Raw genomic sequence first — 21,174 nt, forward strand, 5'->3', positions numbered from 1 at the left:
ATTGTGTTCAGGTCAGCGAACAATATGCAATGGCGTTAATCTCATTATTAATGAGGTTATCTTTCACTTTAAAATTTTGCGTACTGCCAACATTTTCCAAATTTGCATAAGATTGCAAATTTTCATTCAAAACCGTATCATTTGTATTTTTTTGATAAATGCCTTTGTCATCTTCTATAAATCAATATATTATTTATTTTATAAATAATTATAAAAAAACTGCACCTCTGAATGTAGCTCAAATAACTTTCTTAACGTTCTTCCTTTTCTGAATATGGCTGCTACGCAATAAATCATACCGTAGATTTAATACAATTTGCCTCCTCGCAGCCTTCAGGACAACATGTTTAAATTGTTCAACATGTTTCAATCTGTTTTACTGCTAAAGCTTCTCTGTAAATTAGTGAGGATACAATTTTCTACAAGAGATTTTATTTTTGCAACTCTAGTTTACACTATTTTATTTTTACACTACTTCTAGTCCAGTCAATTTTCTGCAACGGAATCAATTCAGCTTTTTGAATATTTCATTGGCAGTAGTTCGTATTGATAGCTCATCTAAAATAAATGCTCCTTTTTAATTGTGCTGTGAAATACACACTGCATCTAAACCACAATTTGAGCATAGTTTCTTTTCTACAATTTTCTATTCTTAAAAGCTTCCTACCCAGCGATTTTCTTACAACATTTTGTGTATTTAACTGATGGGAGGAAAGTACAGCAATCCTTTTATAATTGCAGCCATTAATAAAATTGTTCGTACATGTATGATTAAGGGAAAAGGAAATTCATGAAAAAATACTTTGAGTAGTTTTGAGAACCGTTGATCCGTTGTATTAATAATAATAAATAAATACTAATAATAATGATAGAGTATTCCATTTTAATTCAACAAATTATCAGTTTATCGCTATTTTTTATTTTGATGATATTTGGTATGAGATGCCACCTTGTAGTGACCAAAAAATATTTTTTTTATTTTACAAATTTTTTTTCTTGAGTAATATACCAATTTCTAACTCACAAACAGGTAAAAAAGGCCATTGTCATCACTTTTCCATGAGCTGTAATATTCTTATTTTACATTGTACAGAGGTCAAAAAGCGCTTTTTGTAAAGAGCAAAGATGGAAATTTATCTTAGTGTACCCAAAATTTTAACAAAATCTTGTAATATTTACTGAAGTTTTAAGTTTACAAATTGTTTTAAAAATGTTGGGCCCAAAATAAATAATGAAGGGCTTAACAGACCTGTTTTTTACCTTAACTCTTAGGTAGGTACTAGTAGTACTTATAAAAAAACTGGCTGTGTCCTTCATTAAAAAAATGGCTGCCAAATTGTACGATTTTGAAAATGTCTCATATTTGGGGCCCAAAAACCACATGTGGGACAAGTGGCAAAAATCTGAAATGTTTGCAGCAGTAAGTACTCTTTACATACTTAAAACCATATAAAATTTATTTTGTTACTCAATGGGGTTGACGAGTAATGAAGCCAACAAAATCGCTAAAAACGCTGATCCTTCTAACTGTAAACAATGTATCCAAAATACTGATGATGTTAGTATTTTTTTCAGATTACAACTAAATTCATTAGAATGAATAAATTGATAATTAATCAATTACAAAATTATAAACAGTCAATTACAGAATAATAATTAATTACAAAATTATAAACAATTCAAATATATTAAAAAGCTGTTCAATTTACTTTTCCCTCATTTTACTCCTGCTAAATGGAAGTTATGAATAAATTTTGCACTTTCTGATAACAAACTTGAACTGATAAATCCTCATTCATATTTCGTGTAATGTGTCCTCTTCCAGTAGTTGATAGAAACAGCTCTGAAGGCGTGTCAATGATTTCTTGAATGAAGTACCAAGACCCTGCGAATAGAAAAACTGTATTTGATATTCCTCTTCACTTTCATACATTTTGAATTCAATGACTTCACCTAACCGGCACTTGCCATCGTATACGCAGTAGACATAATTTTTACATTTTGGTTTTGGTAAACCAATAAAGCAATCAGAAATACTAATGTCCTTGTGTATTTATACTAACTTAAATGTTTCTGATTCAGAGGTCACCCGGACTTTCAGAATGCATATCTGACTTGTTGGAACATAACTATGAAAGGTTCTTATTTCTGGTATTCTTATGATTACATAATAACGAGAACTGAGGTATTCTTCAGAGCAGAATAACAGTTATATTTTTAATATTGTCTTTGCAGTAATTGTTCATTTCAGAAGGTGTAACAATTTGATTGTTGATTGTACTCGCTAAACACACAGTAGCTTTAACTTAGAGCTACTTAAAAAATATGAGAAATGAATGTACTGTGGCATAAGTTTTTGACCAGTGATATGACTGGACTTCATCCTGTATCACAAAAGGAAAATTTTGAGAGAAGTTCCCCCATAACCATATACATTCATCCTCCAACAAATTTTCCATTTTAATGCTGAGGAAATTAGCTTGTTTCTTTTCAACAAAATGATGTGTTTTTAGATTTAAATTTTCAGTAAGTTTATCCGAGTACTCTTGAAATTGAAGAATTTGAGTAGTAGTTCACAAGTCAACAGAATCCTACTGTTTGAGGATAATTTCAGAATCAAAATCATCCCCACTCTCTTGCAGTAATCTGAGCGCTTCCTTAGTGCCTGGACATTTTTCACACTGCAACAGCATGAAAGTTTCTCATGAAAGGAGAATTTTATAATCAAATTTCATTTTTAGAGTAGATAACATGAGTTTTACATTTCTGTGTGCGACACAACCACACCCCCACCCATTTTTTAACCTTAACAGGGGAAATGCCTAGTACTGAACAAGCTTGAGGCTGAAATATATCTTGACATTCCGGTTCACTTTCTGTATCATCTTGTGGTTTTTTTAAGCATTTTGTAGTCAGTGCTGTGCCTGGAATTAATTTTAAGTTTGGATGGCTTGTTACAAGTGTCAAGATATTTCTCCATTTCTTTTAACAGCTTTTCCCATTAATATGAAAATATTTATCTAACCATATGGTTTTATGAAAAGTACAGCTATTTTTTATTTCAGTATATCCAGTGACAACTGATCATGCCGTAATCTGTTTTTATAAATGCAAGGGTTCTTAGAATAACAATACAGTAAGTATAAATTATAAAACTACCGATTGCACCTTACGCTTTGTCTTATCCCAGTTTCTCTATAGCTAAAACAAAAATTTCTCTAATTAATAAAATAAAAATAAAAGATATCGCATAAAAGAGAAGCTCACTGCTAATAAAATTACTTTATAAACAAGTGTACATTACCTAGCCACAGTATTAACACTAGAAGCAATACATTTTTAATTCAATAAATGTGGCAATTTACTCCCCCACTCAAAAATATGATCAAGTGCACTTCTTTATTATTTATATGATACCATAAATTAAATAATATCTGTTATATCTTCTTTAAGTGGGGTTATTGCACCAAAAATCTCAAATATTGGGACTGGCTGAAATGTAATCTACACCGAACGAAATCTGTAAACAACATTATATGCAGCGACTTAACAGCAGAAAAAGTGGACAGTAGTGAGTGACATTCTAATCATTTAAAAGTTGTTTATAATGATGAAACTGTTGACTGAAGGTAAGTAGATGAACAATGAAATTTTGAGCATCAACAGCTTATAAAGCAATATAGAGGATGAACCTAGCAGTGGTCGACCTTTTTCTAAGACTGCTGATAAGTACCAAATCTCCCAACCCCATAGGGGAAGACATCCGCCAAGTGACGTTCTGGTCGCCACACCACCCCACCTGTTCCTAGCACTGATTGGCTTTAACAGGAGTCGTCTGTCACTCTCTGACTTTTTGCATCTCATAGTAATAAGCCTGGCCTCGTCAGGCCAAACACCCAACAGAAACAGTAAGTTATCAAACAGTAGGTGGAAACACCCACCTACCTACTTTCCTTCCTTTTGATGTTTTTAAAGCACCTTAGAAGAGGTCTGTGTCATGTTTGACAGTCCATAGAGACAATAATGAATAATGCTAGATCACACAAAATCCACGCGCAGTAACCAAGGATTTTGTCAAGTTGAAATTTGAACCTATTCCACACCCTCCATACCCACTAGCTTTCTCACCCTGTAATTTTCACTTCTTTCCACAATAAAGAGTGACATTAAGGCTATTCATTTCACATGGATGATGAATTGTAAGAATGTGGTGAGAGTTCACCCTCGGGAGAAATACGTAGCTGTAAGTAGTAATTACATGTATTTATTTTGTAGGAAATAAAATTACTTTTATGCCATGAAATAAATAAATTTGTGAACTATCTCTTTTGATTTGTGAATTATGAGAGACTCTACATTACATTTCAGCCACCCCTTCATATATACTTTTCAAAAGGTATAAATTTAATATCTCGCTATATTCAGGTGAAAAAAATTTTCAGCTATTTTACTTTCACCTATTATATCAAACATTTGAGAAAATGGGGTTTAAGTTCATTCAGATTCTATATCCACAAAAATTTAGCTTTACAGACACTAAGACTACAACTGTACTTAATGATTTTGAATGAATTATTGAATATAACCAGTTTATCAAAGAATTCTGACTGCATGGATCACGGTTTACTATTAAAAGAAATTAAGTATAACATGGCTTTAGAGGTGGATGGCATAAGCTCTTCCTATCTTATGCCTTCAGAGAAGAAGTAAAAAATGGTGCCTGGTTAACACTTTTATTTTAGACCCATTACTTTACAATACATACAGATCATTCTGTATTTTCATTAAATTCTGCTGTAGACTATGAGCCTCATACGAAAAATAAAATTTACACTAAATAGATAGTTTTCATTAAATTGAATTTTTCTCAATGTCATTAAAACAATTTCTTAATCTAAACTAAATTGAACAATGAAATTTCACTAATGAAATCAAATTTTGATATTACTCAAAACCAAAAACTTAATAGTTGTAATAATCAACAAAAATTTTAATTAGGAAATCATTCTCACAAACTCGTAAGGTTAAGGTTCCATATCTTTGGTTCTTCAATAATTTTCCAAACTATTTCAAGAGATATTTATAATGAAGTTTTATATTTATGTTTAAAATCAATTTTTAAGTATGATATTATGTCACAAATAAAAATATGTTTCACTTTAAATAATAATTTGTACGCTATATATATATATATATATATATATATATATATATATATATATATATATACAGTGTTACAGGACGTATTCCCTGAACTTCAAGTACTGATTCAGGACACTAAAAACAGCAAATACATTCATATCGACATGTCCTATTTTGCTATATTTTCTTTCTGGATGCCATTTTGTGATTTTCAACTAAAATGGGTAACCTACTTAATTTGGTTAATCTAAGGACTAATATCTTATTCTGCAAAATAAAAATTTGAAAACATCTTCAAAAATTTTAAAATATTGGCCATCTTAATTTTTAATCTTCAATATCTTAGTAATTATTTGAGCGATCAAATTTTTACTTATAGAATTTATTAAGAATTTTATTTTGAACAAAATGACATCTCATTTGTAAAATCCATTGACAATCAAATTATTGCAGACAATTAATCTGGCAGAACGCTTGTGAACCATAATGCAAGTTAAAGACTACTCCTAATTAAAATTCAGACTGCTGTAATACTGATGTTGACCTGCTGACCGGCTACCATGGCTCAGTTCCTAATTTTAATTCTGTATCTGTACATGTTACAACAAAGATCACTACATACAACACTAGAGACCGTTAAAATCTCTAATCATGTTTACCACCTCTGTTCTTCAGAGTAAAATAAAAAAAATATTTTAAAAGCAGTATAGAGTGCAATCAAATAGGAAAGTACAGCGATGAAAAATCAGTGGAAATATTTAGAGAATACTTTAATACAGACAGATATAATTTTCAGGGAGTTTTTTAAATACAATTTACAATGGATTGTTTACTGTAGAATTGGTATAGTAAGTAATATAAAAATTTAATGCATAAAAAACAACATTCAATTTTTTACAATTAATCTACCAATTTTTAAGCTATATATGGTTTGAAAATGTATTGTATGAAAAATTTTAATCTTACCCAGAAATTAATGAATGTAGGACCTTAATGGTAAGACGATACCACTCCAGAGAGAGTTAGCAAATGTTTTTGCAAAAATAACTGACACACAAGATACATTCAATTAACAAATTTCCAGTCTTTGGATGACTAATTCCCTTTGGTAAACTAATTCTTTTTATCAATGTTCTATCTGCCATAATTTTCTCCATCAGCCTGAAGATCCTGGATTTATAAATTTGGGATTATAATTTTGTTATTTGCATATGAGATATGATAGTGTTGAGATTTCTTTTTTTTCTTCCTCATTCCAGAATTAAAGTTTTTTTAATTTGAATTTATTCTCTATATTATCTTCAATTTTTTTATGCTTTGCTTAAGTTTAAATGAAGTTTTTAGAAAGTATGAAGTGTTTAAAATATGACTATATTTAAATGAAATAAGATGGCTTCAACTGTTTAATAGGAAAAAAGGTGTTCTTGGTTTTCAACAACTGATTGGAATCAATGGAATTGTCAATATATCAAAATAAAATATAGGCATTACAAGTTGTAGAAGAAGGGTAGATGGGGACACAAAGGTTTTAATGATGTTACTAGTACAAAAAATATAAACTTTTTTAATAGAATAGTAAAAGAATAGAAACTCCTTAGTATGGTAAGGATGTTCGCAAATTAGTAAATAAGGCGCTAAAGATAGAAATCTAAAAAGGCAAAAGAAATGATTTGATCAACAATACGAGGCCCTAAGAACTAGTAGATTATAAACATCTAGCAAGTTCAAAAAAGTGAATATGAGTAACAATAATAGTAATAAACATTATGCACTAATTATTTTTTTAATAGAATTTATTTACTAAAACTACAGAAAATAAGTGTTTCATACTTAAAACTCGTTTTTGACGAATTCTCGGAACACCTAGTAACTTGTAGACATAAGAACCATCCAGGTAACCAGTTTTATCATTTACTATTTTAAAAACAAACAGAAAAGCATACATATTTTAAGTATATATAAACATGTGTATATGTTCATTACGTGTAAAAAATGCCCCAATATAAAGAAATTTGTTCTAGAAAACAAATAGAATTTATAAGCTGAAATGGCTGCCACAATTAACTAATTTGAACATGTAAGATTAGGCAGTTATTAAAAACTGCTAACTATTATTAAAAATGCCAGATTTTTTCCCAACACTTTTCACATCTGTTTACTGTGAATTTACATTCTGTAGTAATTAAGCATCTGTATAGAAGTAATAATTAAATAATTATTCTAAATATTACTCAACCTATGCACTTGCATAATTTGTAATAAATAATCCTCATAATATCATGTACCCAGAGTGAGAAGTATCCTTAATAAAGACTTCTTTTTCTTTTCCTCTTTCTAAAAAATAAAATTTAATATTTGTAATTTTTAATTTCTAATATTCTATTACACAAAAAAATTAAATAACTTTACTTTTTTACTGTCACTACTTTTTTACTTTTAATTTGTCATTAGACCTTGCATTCTATTAGAAATCTTCCTAATCCAGCTTTTACAAAAATTATGACGAAACATTAAATTGTTACGATCATTAACCTAACACAAAACACAATCTAAAATTTTAGATCTACATCTAAAATCTAATTCATATTAATTCAATTAAAACAACCGTGTTTATTCATTCTCTATTACTTTCTCCTTTTAATTTCCATCAGACATGTTCAATTCGATTAAAATATTTCTAGGAAAGATAAAATGCAACCCAGAATTGTGATACAAATCTTGAATTTCCAATTGGAAATCAATATGGTGATTAACTGCCAGGGTGGTCCCACAATGGCAGCTGAAGAAGTCAGTTGAGATGAACTTTTTGGTTTGTACACTTCTGTAATTAACAATTATGGCTTAGAGAAGTGATTCTTAACAATGTGTTTTGGCCTGGCAGCCAAGTTAGAAGGTTGACCAAGAGTAAATCTGCTTCAACTTTGGCAGGGGTAGAGTTACCAAGCCCTGGGTGTTTTTTTCCATTTTCTTGACCGTGTATGTTCTTTTGTAGGAATTAGTTTGGAATGACACAGCTTTTAATTGGTGAATGGTTAGATTAATTCATAATCTGTATATGTTGGAATAATGATTTATGTTGGAATAATGATTTTTTTTTAACATACATGATGAATAGAAGCACAGCTGAGGTAAATATAATGTAATAGTGAAAATCATACACAGTTTTTTATACCTGTCAGATGCCATGTATCAGATTCATCAGGGTTAATCACATACCTAATAGGGAGGGTTAAATAATAAACTCAACTTCACAGTATAGAAAGGATATACACATGAGATGATATACGGAGTGACACACAGAAGATGGACGGACAGTTACTGAGTATTACTGAGAGCATGGTCGTGGAAGAATGTCGTAGTGGGGATAGTTCTGCTCCTCACAAGATGACATTTCAGTAACAATGGAGCCGTGGAACTTGCAACATCGGATATGTTCGCATACGACAGTTTTGTTATAGGTGGTGAGTCTATTACAGCTGTGTAGCTGTAATACGACTCGAGGCTGTTCAGAGTCTTAACACAATCCTCTGATGAGTGAACATTTAAGATCAACCAAAAACATTATGAATAAGAAGCATAAAGGTCAGAGGCGCAGTCTAACAACACCAAAAAACACAGCAAAGGGAGCGCTAGTCAAAAGTTCAGGATGATCAGCTAGATGACATGCTAGTAAGTTAGCAATCAATCTGTAAGTAAAGAATTAAGTTTCCACCCGTACAAAATTCTTATTTGCAATACTTAAAAGCAACAGATTTTGCTGCTCACCATATCATTGCTTACAGAATGCAAGTTATTTTGGGATTGAATGAAAATGTTAAGTTAGTGATGAGTGATGAAGCTCATTTTCATCTGAACAGGACTGTAAACAAGCAAAACCTGCATTACTACGCTCCTGAACATTCACCCAGTGTTCTATGCACTTTCAAGTGCCAGTCTGGTGCGCTGTTTGATCTTTTGGCGTTATCGGACCGTATTGATGTTAATGTCACTGTTAATTTGGCTCGATACACTCACATGCTTCTAACATTCTTCAGGCCAGAACTGCAAAGACGAAAAATCACTTTAAAAACGTTAGAATGGTGCAGGATAGCGCTACAGCACACACAGCTAACGCGAATCAATGGCAGTTCTTCAACACACGTTTCATCTCATGTTTTGGCAATGTTCCATGGCCTCAAAGATCTCTCAACTTATCAGTCTGCGACTATTTTCTGTGGGGGTACCTCAAAAGCAGTTATCTACAACCACAAACCCCGCAATTTGGATGAGTTACAGAATTCCATAATTCAAGAAATTGCTACAATTTCTTCAGAGATGTTGGCCCATGTTATGCATTTCCAGAAGAGACTTGAGAACCGCATTCAAATTGATGGACATCACTTGATTGATGGACATTAGTTTTCATAAATAAGGAGAACATAATTACAATCAAATGGCATGGTATTGAGCTTTAATTTCGTGTCAATAAACATAATCTAATATTAAAATTAACACAGTATTGCTTATTTAAAAACCATCCGTCTCCCATGTGTCACTCTGTACAATGATTTTTAGCATTGTACATTTATAATGAATTTACCTTGAGGATCCAGCAAGCCTCCACGGTAATCATATTTTGTATAAAGCTTGCTTATTATACTATGCTGAAAAAAATTCATTAACCTGAAAAAAAAAATTAAAATTAAGTATTAAAAGATAATTAATTTCCTTTTAGAAGCTGTTAAGCATATATTTATATTTTTTTATATAATTTTTTTGGGTATACAGTTCAGTAAGAATGATTTTAATGACAAGATTGAGGAATGAAAATGCTCTAATTTATAACAACCATTTTATGTTTCTTTATCTTATTTTCAATGGAAGTAAGAAATGTTAAATGAAAAGCCAATGCAAGGGATGAAATGCAGAAATGTGATATGTAATCATATTCAAGAGCTAGCAAGGAGGAAAAGGGATAGGCCGTTTTAATCAGCAGTGTGTGTATAGAAGAGGCTAAAAGAAATTAAAGAGACTAGAACAGAGGTGGTGGCAGGAATGAAAGAAATGTTTTAACTATATACCTGTACAACAATTATAAGATGCATATGCGACTTGCAATGATGATTTGCAATAAAATTTATTAATAAATTTTAAAACTCCATCAAAAGCCTATGATATAGTTTTTGTTACAGTAGAATTTGATGGAAGATCAAGAAACAGGAATTTGAAACCTTTTTTAATTAAAAAATTATTAATGTTTTCATTAATTTGTATATATATTTATTTTCACTTATGAAAAGTGCAAAAATCATTGTTTTACTAATATCATAAATTAACTGATTTTTTAACAAAATATATATATTATTTTAAATGCTTAATACTTAATTTGCTAATGCTAATTTAAATTTTTTAATGCTAACGCTTAATTTTGCTAATTTTAGAACTTATCAGCATTAAAATGTTTTCCACTTAAAATGAGAATAAATATTTGAAAAGTTCTTGACCTGACACTAAAATGAAACAAAGTAAAAGTTTCAGATATGAATTTAGTTGTTTGTTTGTGGCAGTCAAGTAAAGCAAACAAATTTTGGAATTTTCTGATGATTTGTATAAAATTGAAGTTCAAAATGTTATAAAATATATTCTGTTATATATACTTTTTTGGCAGTGTGCAAACCGCACACAAGATGAAACAAAAAATGTTCTATCTGCACAAAATATCAAGGCTACAATTTTTTAGGATTCTTGTGGTGTGGTGCTCATGAACTACCTGAGAAAATGCAGAACCATCTCCACAGAGTATTACAACACTTCATTGGACTAACCTAGTAAGTGATTTTCAGGCTAAAGATTCTCATATGGCCTGATTGCAAATGCAAAAAGTACACTTTCTGCAAAGCTGTATGCAAAATGCTTCCACATGCAGTATATTTCACTCCCAGCAATTACTTCCTCTTCCCAAATCTGAAGAGAAGTGGCAAGTGGCAAGCCAGGAGGATTAACTTTAAATGATGAGGTCAAAGGTGAAACAAGACAATTATTTTATAGGTTGGATAAATCACATTATACTGATATTAAAAAGTACTTTTAAATGTATCAAAACGAAAGATGAAATCTTTCTTTGTCATGCCAAGATCTTTCCAACTAATTGGAAGAAACTTCTCAGTATTGCTTGTTTAATTTTCAACTTCAATCATCATTCATTTTACACATGGTAGTCAAATGTGTCACCCAGCCGTCCAATTATGAATGGCTCCAGAAGCAAAAAATTTAGAGCCCATTAAACACATATCTATCACAATGTATCCTGCTTTTTTTTTGCAATACATGAATTAAAAATAAATTTGATGTAAAAGTTATTGAAAGTTTTCCATAAAAGTTAAAAAATAAGGAGAAATATTAAAAATAAAAAAAGGAAAAGGAGGTTAATATTTCACAGAGAACACGAGTTTTCCTTTTATTAGAAGGTCCACAAGGGATCTGGTGTTACTAAAAAAGTTAACTTTCATCTTTCCTTTTCCCACAATAATCAATCATTAAATATTGGTTGTTTTATTAACTTAAATGTTACTGTATATTGTGTGGCAAAATAAACAAAACTCAGCTCTATAATGAAATGAAGCTATCTAGTGAAGCTTTATGTTTTACCAAGGAATTTTAGATCTTAACAGTACAATAGATATTAACAAAGACATTCAATTTATTTTATCTACCTCATATTGTTAAAATCGTACCTTACCGTGGATTGCAATTAAATACATTGAATGGATAAAACATTTATCCAATGAATTTAAATCCATTAATGAATAGAACATTGCATTGCAGTTCTCAGATAGATATAACAGTCTTAATAATATGGACAGTTATTCCCAGAATTCCATTGTGGATAGTATTATTATAAAATTATTACTGTTATGCCAGTATTTGATTTCTCACTGTGAGAAATTCTTTGTATTTTGTGAGATAAGTTCCTCGATGGACGATTAAATCATGTTATAACAAAACCTAAACAATATTGTTTTGCTTTACACCATTACCTCCTCTATGAATCATGAGACCTTGCCGTTGGTGAGTGAGCTTGAGTGCTCAATAATAGAAAGCAGCTGGACCGAAGGTGCAACCAGATCTTAGAGGTATCTGTTGAGAGCCAGTCTAAGGAATGATTCCTGAAAGAGGGCAGCAATTCTTTCAGTAGTTGTTAACGGTGTAGGTCAGGAAGACTTAAACGGCCATATCAACATCACTCAGTCCTCTAAGTACTGCGCAGCTGAAAGCAATGGAAAACTACAGCTGCTTTTTTTCCAAGAAAATGTGGCTCTCTGCATTTCCATACAGCAATGATGGAGGCACCTTCCTTGGTAAAATATTCCGAAGGTAAACTAGTCCCCCGTTCGGATCTCCGGGTGGGGACTACTAAGGAAGGGGTCAACAGAAAATTAAAAAATAACATTCTACGAGTCGGAGCGTGGAATGTTAGAAGTTTAAAAAAGGTTGGTAGGCTAGAAAATTTAAAAAGGGAAATGGATAGGATAAATGTAGATGTAGTAGGAATTAGTGAGGTTCGGTGGGAAGAGGAAGGCGACTTTTGGTCAGGTGATTTTAGATTAATTAAATTAGCTTCAAATAATCGGCAGGCAGGAGTAGGTTTCATAATGAACAAGAAGATAGGGAAGAGAGTAGAGTATTTCAAAACGCATAGCGATAGAATCATTGTAATAAGGATAAAATCAAAACCTAAACCGACAACGATTGTTAACGTCTATATGCCTACAAGCACCCATGATGATGATGAGGTAGAGTGTGTATGCGAAGAGATTGATGAAGCAATTAAACACGTAAAATGAGATGAAAATTTAATAATAGATGGAGATTGGAATGCAAGCATTGGAAAAGGAAAGGAAGGAAATATAGTGGGTGAATACAGGCTGGGCAAAAGGAACGAAAGAAGGGACCGAGTTTTGCACAAAGTATAATTTAGTAATTGCCAACACCCAATTTAAAAATCATAATAGAAGAATATACACTTGGAAAAAGCTAGGCGATACTGCAAGGTATCAGATAGATTATATCATGGTTAAGCAAAGATTTAGAAATCAACTCGTTGACTGCAAAACTTACCCTGGAGCAGACCTTGATAGCGACCATAATTTGGTGATAATGAAATGTAGATTGGGGTTTAAAAACCTGAAGAAAAGGTGTCAGATAAATCGGTGGAATTTAGAGAAGCTTGAGGAAGAGGAGGTAAAGAAGATTTTTGAGGAGGACATCGCAAGAGGTCTGAGTAAAAAAGATAAGGTAGAAAATGTAGAAGAAGAATGGGAGAATGTTAAAAAGGAAATTCTTACATCAGCAGAAGCAAACTTAGGCGGAATAAAGAGAACTAGTAGAATATATATTGAACTAGACGATATATTGCAGCTGATGGATGAACGTAGAAAATATAAGAATGCTAGTGATGAAGAAAGTAAAAGGACTTATCGGCAAATAAGAAATTCTATAAACAGGAAGTGCAAACTGGCGAAAGAAGAGTGGATTAAAGAAAAGTGTTCAGAAGTGGAAAGAGAAATGAACATTGGTAAAATAGACGAAGCGTACAGGAAAGTTAAGGAAAATTTTGGGGTACATAAATTAAAATAATACTGAGATCTGAATTTAAGAGAGCATTAAAAGATTTAAATGGCAGAAAGGCTCCTGGAATAGACGGAATACCTGTAGAATTACTGCGCAGTGCAGGTGAGGAAGCGATTGATAGATTATACAAACTGGTGTGTAATATTTATGAAAAAGGGGAATTTCCATCAGACTTCAAAAAAAGTGTTATAGTCATGATACCAAAGAAAGCAGAGGCAGATAAATGTGAAGAATACAGAACAATTAGATTAACTAGTCATGCATCAAAAATCTTAACTACAATTCTATACAGAAGAATTGAGAGGAGAGTGGAAGAAGTGTTAGGAGAAGACAAATTTGGTTTCAGGAAAAGTATAGGGACAAGGGAAGCAATTTTAGGCCTCAGATTAATAGTAGAAGGAAGATTAAAGAAAAACAAACCAACATACTTGGCGTTTATAGACCTAGAAAAGGCATTCGATAACGTAGACTGGAATAAAATGTTCAGCATTTTAAAAAAGTTAGGGTTCAAATACAGAGATAGAAGAACAATTGCTAACATGTACAGGAACCAAACAGCAACAGTAATAATTGAAGAACATAAGAAAGAAGCCGTAATAAGAAAGGGAGTCCGACAAGGATGTCCCTATCCCAGGTACTTTTTAATCTTTACATGGATCTAGCAGTTAATGATGTTAAAGAACAATTTAGATTCAGAGTAACAGTACAAGGTGAAAAGATAAAGATGCTACGATTTGCTGATGATATAGTAATTCTAGCCGAGAATAAAAAGGATTTAGAAGAAACAATGAACGGCATAGATGAAGTCCTACGCAAGAACTATCGCATGAAAATAAACAAGAAGAAAACAAAAGTAATAAAATGTAGTAGAAATTAAAAATTTAAATCAAAAATTAATTTAAATGTTAGGAAAAGATTTTTGAAAGTATATGTTTGGAGTGAAACTCGGACAATCGGAGTATCTGAGAAGAAAAGATTAGAAGCTTTTGTAATGCGGTGCTATAGGAGAATGTTAAAAAGCAGATGGGTGGATAAAGTGACAAATGAAGAGGTATTGCGACAAATAGATGAAGAAAGAAGCATTTGGAAAAATATAGTTAAATGAAGAGACAGACTTATAGGCCACATACTAAGGCATCCTGGAATAGTCGCTTTAATATTGGAAGGACAGATAGAAGGAAAAAATTGTGTAGGCAGGCCACGTTTGGAATATGTAAAACAAATGTTAGGGATGTAGGATGTAGAGGGTATACTGAAATGAAACGACTAGCACTACATAGGGAATCTTGGAGAGCTGCATCAAACCAGTCAAATGACTGAAGAAAAAAAAAAAAAAAAAAAAATTTCTGAACATATTCCTGTCTGAAATACCTCTAGAAGACCTTCCAAAAGTCAGAAACCATGTTTTAGTATATGAGAAAGAGCTATGACTCTTAAAAGATCTATTTTACCTTTATTTTTACAGAAACAAATTTATTTTGCCTATAAAAAATACCATTTTAAAATAAATAATACATTTTTTATTTTACAATTGAGTATCTTCTAATATTTCTTTGATCAGTGTTTTACCATACTTTCATTCTTTGGTTTTTACTAAGGACTTTTGAATAATTGAGTAACTTCCATTGTACATATCCGTTTTCTATGACCACTATACAAAAAGTTAAAAATTCAAAATGGTGAAAACTACCTCTCCTCTTTTTAGATTTTGTCCAAAATTTAATACCACTCATATTCCATATACAAAAACTATTTGACTGTTCCAAGAATTTATTTTGAGCCATTTCAGAGATATTAAAATACAGGCGTATTTATGTACAGGTATTTATTTATTTAGTTATTTTTTATGCAATCTCAAAAAGTTGACATCTGCAAAAACCCCAATATACAAAATTTTGACAGATTGCTATAGTTTCCCTTTTACGTTATGTTGCTGCAACGTAGTACACTGCCAAGGTCTGCGATAGCAGACCATTTGATATTTTGAATATAAAAAATGTTCATACCAACTGATCTACTAAAGAGAAGATATAAAAATACTTACTCTTCCGTTGTGTAAACTCTGCTGAATTGAGGCGCATGTAATACTTCTTCACTTTCAAAATTAAATAACTTGTTAATATGGTTATAAGCCAAGTTGCATTCTAAAATACAAAAACTTCTTAGGAAGAGACTGAACAAAATCAAATAAATTGTCACTAATAATAAATCAATTACTGTCCATTTCTGAGCCCAGTTAGAGTACATTAATCTCCGAATAAACTAGAAACAAACAATTATATACATTTTTTGGATACACATAAACATAGTAAATAAATATGGTAGATATATTACATAAAAATTATAAAAAAGCTTACTCTCAAACTCATTTAGAGTTTGCCACAGGGAACACCTAAACGTTTTGTTGGATGTGCCTGTTTATGGATTGTGCTGTCATTTGAATTATGTTGTTAATGTATCTTCATGTCGTATATGTATCTTTACATTGCAATGTAAAGTATCTTTATTTTAATATAAAGATAATATTATTATTTTAAGTATTATTTTAATTTTATTATTTTAACTTTAAGTATCTATGTATCTTTTATTTCTTCATTTTGAACATATTTTAATAGGTTTATTTATTTTTACTACCTAAGCAAGTTTTACTTTTCATCCTTTGATTGTACATACAAATTTTCATGCTGATGTTTTCAAGTTTTCAATTTTTGGGCAAAAGGCCTAGTTTTTTGGGCAATCATTAGGCAATATTTTCAGTGATAAAAAAGAAAGTAATTTAGGAACAGTTGTTGAAGTAGTTAACTTTTTATATTCAACTAGGATTGTTCAACAATTTTAGAGAATTACAGTTATTACCATTTTTTCATAAACATTTTAATTTATGTGTGTGGAACAGTGGGCGTCTCACATATAGGCGCTGTGGAAGTGCAGCATCTTTTTTCTTTATACTTGCACAATATATAATTCTTAAGCTTAATGTCAGAAGCCATCCCTCAGTTTATGAAAAAATACAAAAATCTTTGTATTCACAAAGTGCTTCACAGCTCCAGCAGCATGGTGTTTGGCTGTTTGTGCATGGGCACATAGGAAGCTGCATGCAAGGCTACAAGCGGGATAGAGCACTGTTCCTCCCACAGTGCTGGTGGAAGGTAGTTTTTGTAGTGTGAAGGTCTATTTGTAAGACTGTATTTACCTAGGCGTATCAGCACGTCAAAACTTAATTTCTTTTGGTGAATAAGTCAACAGTATACCATTTAATTTCTCAATTTCCTTTAATAAGCTTGGCTAGTTATTTTTAAAAATGAGCATATATACCAACTGTTTTGTTTATAGGAACAACTTGTATGAGTCAGGTTGTCAACACTAGATACAATTTTCTAGAATAATTCACATATGGAGTTATTTAGCATAGCTTTTTCTTTATGATAAATTTTATAGATTAGATAAAAGGACATATATTTCAAGTATATAACATATTAAGGAAACTGAGTGAGGTTGTAAAATTAAAATGCAGGAGAATGATATGGAGTATCCCTAATAATAAATGCAGGGATGATATGTAAAGAATATAATGCAGAAACTACACTAAGAACAAAATAAGGCATAATAAGGATGACCTTTTAACTTTCAGCATAGTGAAAGATGTAAAATATTATAAAAAAATAATATTAATGAAATAGCTAAACCTAAGTTAGATACTCACATACTCTTTCTTGAAGCCTAATGGTTCATAACATGGCTGACATCGAATATTTTGCAGTCTTATCCACCAATTAGCATCTGTTAGTTTTGAATCATAATATGAATGTACTCCAAGTGGGTCATGAATTAGAACCGTAGTCACTTTTTGTGATATCTATAACAAAGAAATTAATAGATTCGTTAAACTCATAAAATGTATATATTTGCTTTTAAAAAATATATTTAAACAATTTGTAAATTTAAAATAATCTTAATAAACACTGGGGCTTTTATAAAATAAATTATACTGATATTAGATTTTGTACTTTAAAAAAAATATCTGAAATTGTGGATGCAAAAAGGTGGATTGTGAGTATAAATTTCCACAGTAAAGACAATCAGCATCAGAAGACGACTGATGAAAAGGAATGCTACAGTTTTTGTTTTATTTTTTATCTTTGTTTTGTCCTTTTCTCTAATTTCTGTTTGAAAACTCTTTGCTTTTCTTAGCCTTTTCCTTTACTTCTTTCTGTTTTCGGTTCATTTTTGTACAGTGACGCTGTTAAAACAGCAGTCTTGCCATGCTTTTGACATTTCTTTTTTAAATGGAGGTCACACTACAACTGGGAAGTGATAGGATTTCTTCTCACACATTATGTTTAGAATAAATAACATTATTTGCAGAAATTGATGTTTCATTTAAAACAGCAGGTCGGGAGCTTTCTGTGACAGCAACCTGGGCTGGCAATGGCATCTGATATCTGTCTGCAGTCTCAGAGAGTGCATAATCATGATCACTAAAAACTCCTTGATTGACAGCCCACTTGCAAGTCATTGATTACAGCTGACATGTTTGCAGCTTTTACAAATTCATTTCCTTACAACTTTACGATCTGGAATACAGAAACAACCCAATCTAAATTCAACCTTAGCCAAATGGATATTCCCGACTGTAAATAAGGTCAGTGGTTTCATGAAATTTACGGCAAGAGGTTGAAAGCTATGTGTACAGTGGGGTGGAAGTACAACATGGCATTTTCCCCTTGCGTGGTCTATGACTTGCATGTTTTTTAAATTTTCCAGAAGAAGGAATACTGGAGACTCATTAGGTTACTTGCACAGACAGTTCAACAAACATTTTAAGCAAAGCCAAAAAAATATGGGATTGCATACAAACACTTGGATCTTGGATCTTACTCTGCCCAAGTTCCAGGAGCACAATCATTCAATAATTGGTCATTTGCTCATACTCAACTGAAGATAAAAAAGGGACTTGTGTCTCTGAAAAGGTGTGATTTTTACATAGTTGATTTGCCCATTGATAGGCAAGACTTCTCAGGTCGATAATCCAAATAATCTTTCTTCCATTTTTATCAAGTAACAATTCTTTTCATCAACAGTAAAGTGACTTTTTATCAGAACTAAACTTGATACAGTAAATGTTTTGTCATTTTCTGAGCTTATTACCGAATCATTTTTACTCTTCTTTCAAATGTATATTGTGGCACTCTAAAGTCAGCTGCTCTTTTGAATCCCATATCCATTCAATACCATTTTTCACATGTTCCAGATCTCACATTACTCAATCAGTCTGCCTTTTGAATATCCTGACCATTTCAATTAATCTGCAAAGAAAAAAGAATGACCAAGGCAAGATGGAGTACTTCCACAGACATTTACCTTATCTTGCCCCACTAATTCGTTTTTGGGTTGTCATTGAGGTTGCATTTTTTCAAAGAGTAAATATGATTTATGGAAATCAATTGCACAAATAACACTTTTCATCTGTACATATGATTTGCTATAAAATAGTATATTATTTTACCTATATTCAGCATTAAACCGCTATAAAACAAATACAATATCCAAGAGAAAGTCACTTGCATGAAAAACCACTAAAAATAAGCTAAAGAACTCTCAAGATAGCTGCTGCTGCTGCTTACACCAAGGCTTCTTCTATGCCTTCACTAGTAATACCAATTCTTTTATAACTATATGGCACCACAATCAGTCAAGAGCTCAATTACCCCATTATATCTCACTACTCTGTCTTGTCACTCTCCCCTACTTCAAATTAGCAAAATAACCTTATAAATAGTTAATGACATATACAAACTTACCTTGAACATGTATCCTAGAATTATACCGATAAGTGTATGAAAGAAGCTTTCAAATATAAAAAATTGGATAAAGAATGTCAAACATGAAATTGTAACCCATTTAAGACCCTTTAATTCTGGATATGTAAATGAACGGATTGAATCAACAATAAATTCAACAGATACAACAATAATTACAATCGCCCTGTAAAAAGATTAAAAGACTGTTCAAACAATAGTTGAATTATAGTAATTACTTATATTTATTTGGAAAAGCATCACGATATATATTAGTAAAATGAATCATATGAACAGTCATATTACATAATTATTATGGGTAATCTCGGGACAGTTTCACTGTACTTTGTTTTAAGTACATGAAGTACAGTAAAACTAAAATAGTAACTGGAATTTTTAAATTCCTCAGTTAATTTCCTTGGGACCCCCCTTTGTTAAAGATCCCACATGATCTACATTATCAGATTACAGTTGGATTTTCAATCTTGAAAACTGATGTTTAAGAAATTCAAGTACCCCCATTTTAGCCCCTTTTTTTCTAAAATTAAAAGTTTATAAAATGGAATAATATATAATTTACTTCAATAAGTCTTTCTTAAAAATATTATTTTTTAAGGTATAAAAAAATAATTGTTTAAATACAAGCATTGTTCAAAATATATAAAAAACTTGTACAATTTCAAAATTTTCAGTCCTAAGGGAATATGTAATAAATTATTATTGGATAATGATTTCAATAATTCATTTAAGTTATTTTAAAAAAATAAACAGTGAAAAATAAGAGGCTAATCTTTATAATATGTGGAAGAAATATAAAATTTAAAGTCACGAATAAAAAAAAAATTGCATTTAATGATTTTGTCTTATTTGCTAATTTTTGTACAGCTAATTCTAAATTGGATGGGATAGACATCAAAGTAAGACGATATACAAGATTTAATGTTATGAATCAGAAGAGACTTTTTTGGACCTAAACTTGTTTATTTATCGGACTTAAAGCTTATTTCAGTCATTTTTACTCTCTCTTCAGTATCAAACCACTATAAAACAAATACACTATCCAAGAGAAATCGCACTACTTGCATGAAAAACCACTAAATAACTAGATAACTGCCCCTTACACCAAGGCTTCTTCTATGCCTTCACTAGTAATACCAATTCTTTTACCACTGTACGGCACCACAATCAGTCAAGCGTTCAACTACCCCATCATACCCTGCTACTCCCTAGCAAGGGCTTCGTTAAATATTATATTTCTATTAAAAACGATTAAATTTACATCTATTTACTCCTTATGCCTATTTTAATTATAAAAATATCAAAATGTTCAGAAAAATATTCACTACACACTAATATTTCTTTTCTTAATATGTTTCTGTAAAATACTAATATTCTCAAAATCTTGAGGATACGAACGCATTGAGGGCTCAAGGAGCAGAATTTTCTGTCTAGACAGTCCGGCAAGTGAATTGAGCCCTGGCGGCTAGTTGTTTATCACATTCCATAAAAAATGGATAGTGCGTGGGTTTGTTTGTAATATGTTCTCACATTTTTATTTTAGGTGCTACTGGCGCAGATTAGATCAATTGTGGTGAGCGAATGATTTGAGTATATCAATTGTGAG

The 21,174-nt window shown here is 31.3% G+C and overlaps 1 protein-coding gene across 7 annotated transcripts in view; it reads right to left on the minus strand.

Moving 5' to 3' along the window:
- The window catches only part of LOC142327462 (polycystin family receptor for egg jelly-like), a 42,984-nt gene that overhangs the window by 9,786 nt on the left and 12,024 nt on the right, over positions 1-21,174 (minus strand). For all 7 annotated transcript variants that reach the window (XM_075370555.1, XM_075370559.1, XM_075370557.1 and 4 more), the window contains 5 exons: positions 19,554-19,737; positions 17,456-17,608; positions 15,797-16,014; positions 9,722-9,804; positions 6,973-7,056 (listed from right to left, as the gene is read on the minus strand). In XM_075370555.1, coding sequence (XP_075226670.1) covers positions 6,973-7,056; positions 9,722-9,804; positions 15,797-16,014; positions 17,456-17,608; positions 19,554-19,737 — 722 coding nt within the window. The remainder of the gene's footprint in view (positions 1-6,972; positions 7,057-9,721; positions 9,805-15,796; positions 16,015-17,455; positions 17,609-19,553; positions 19,738-21,174) is intronic.

This window comes from Lycorma delicatula, chromosome 7 (genome assembly GCF_047948215.1).
Source record: "Lycorma delicatula isolate Av1 chromosome 7, ASM4794821v1, whole genome shotgun sequence".
Taxonomy (NCBI): Eukaryota; Metazoa; Arthropoda; class Insecta; order Hemiptera; family Fulgoridae; genus Lycorma; species Lycorma delicatula.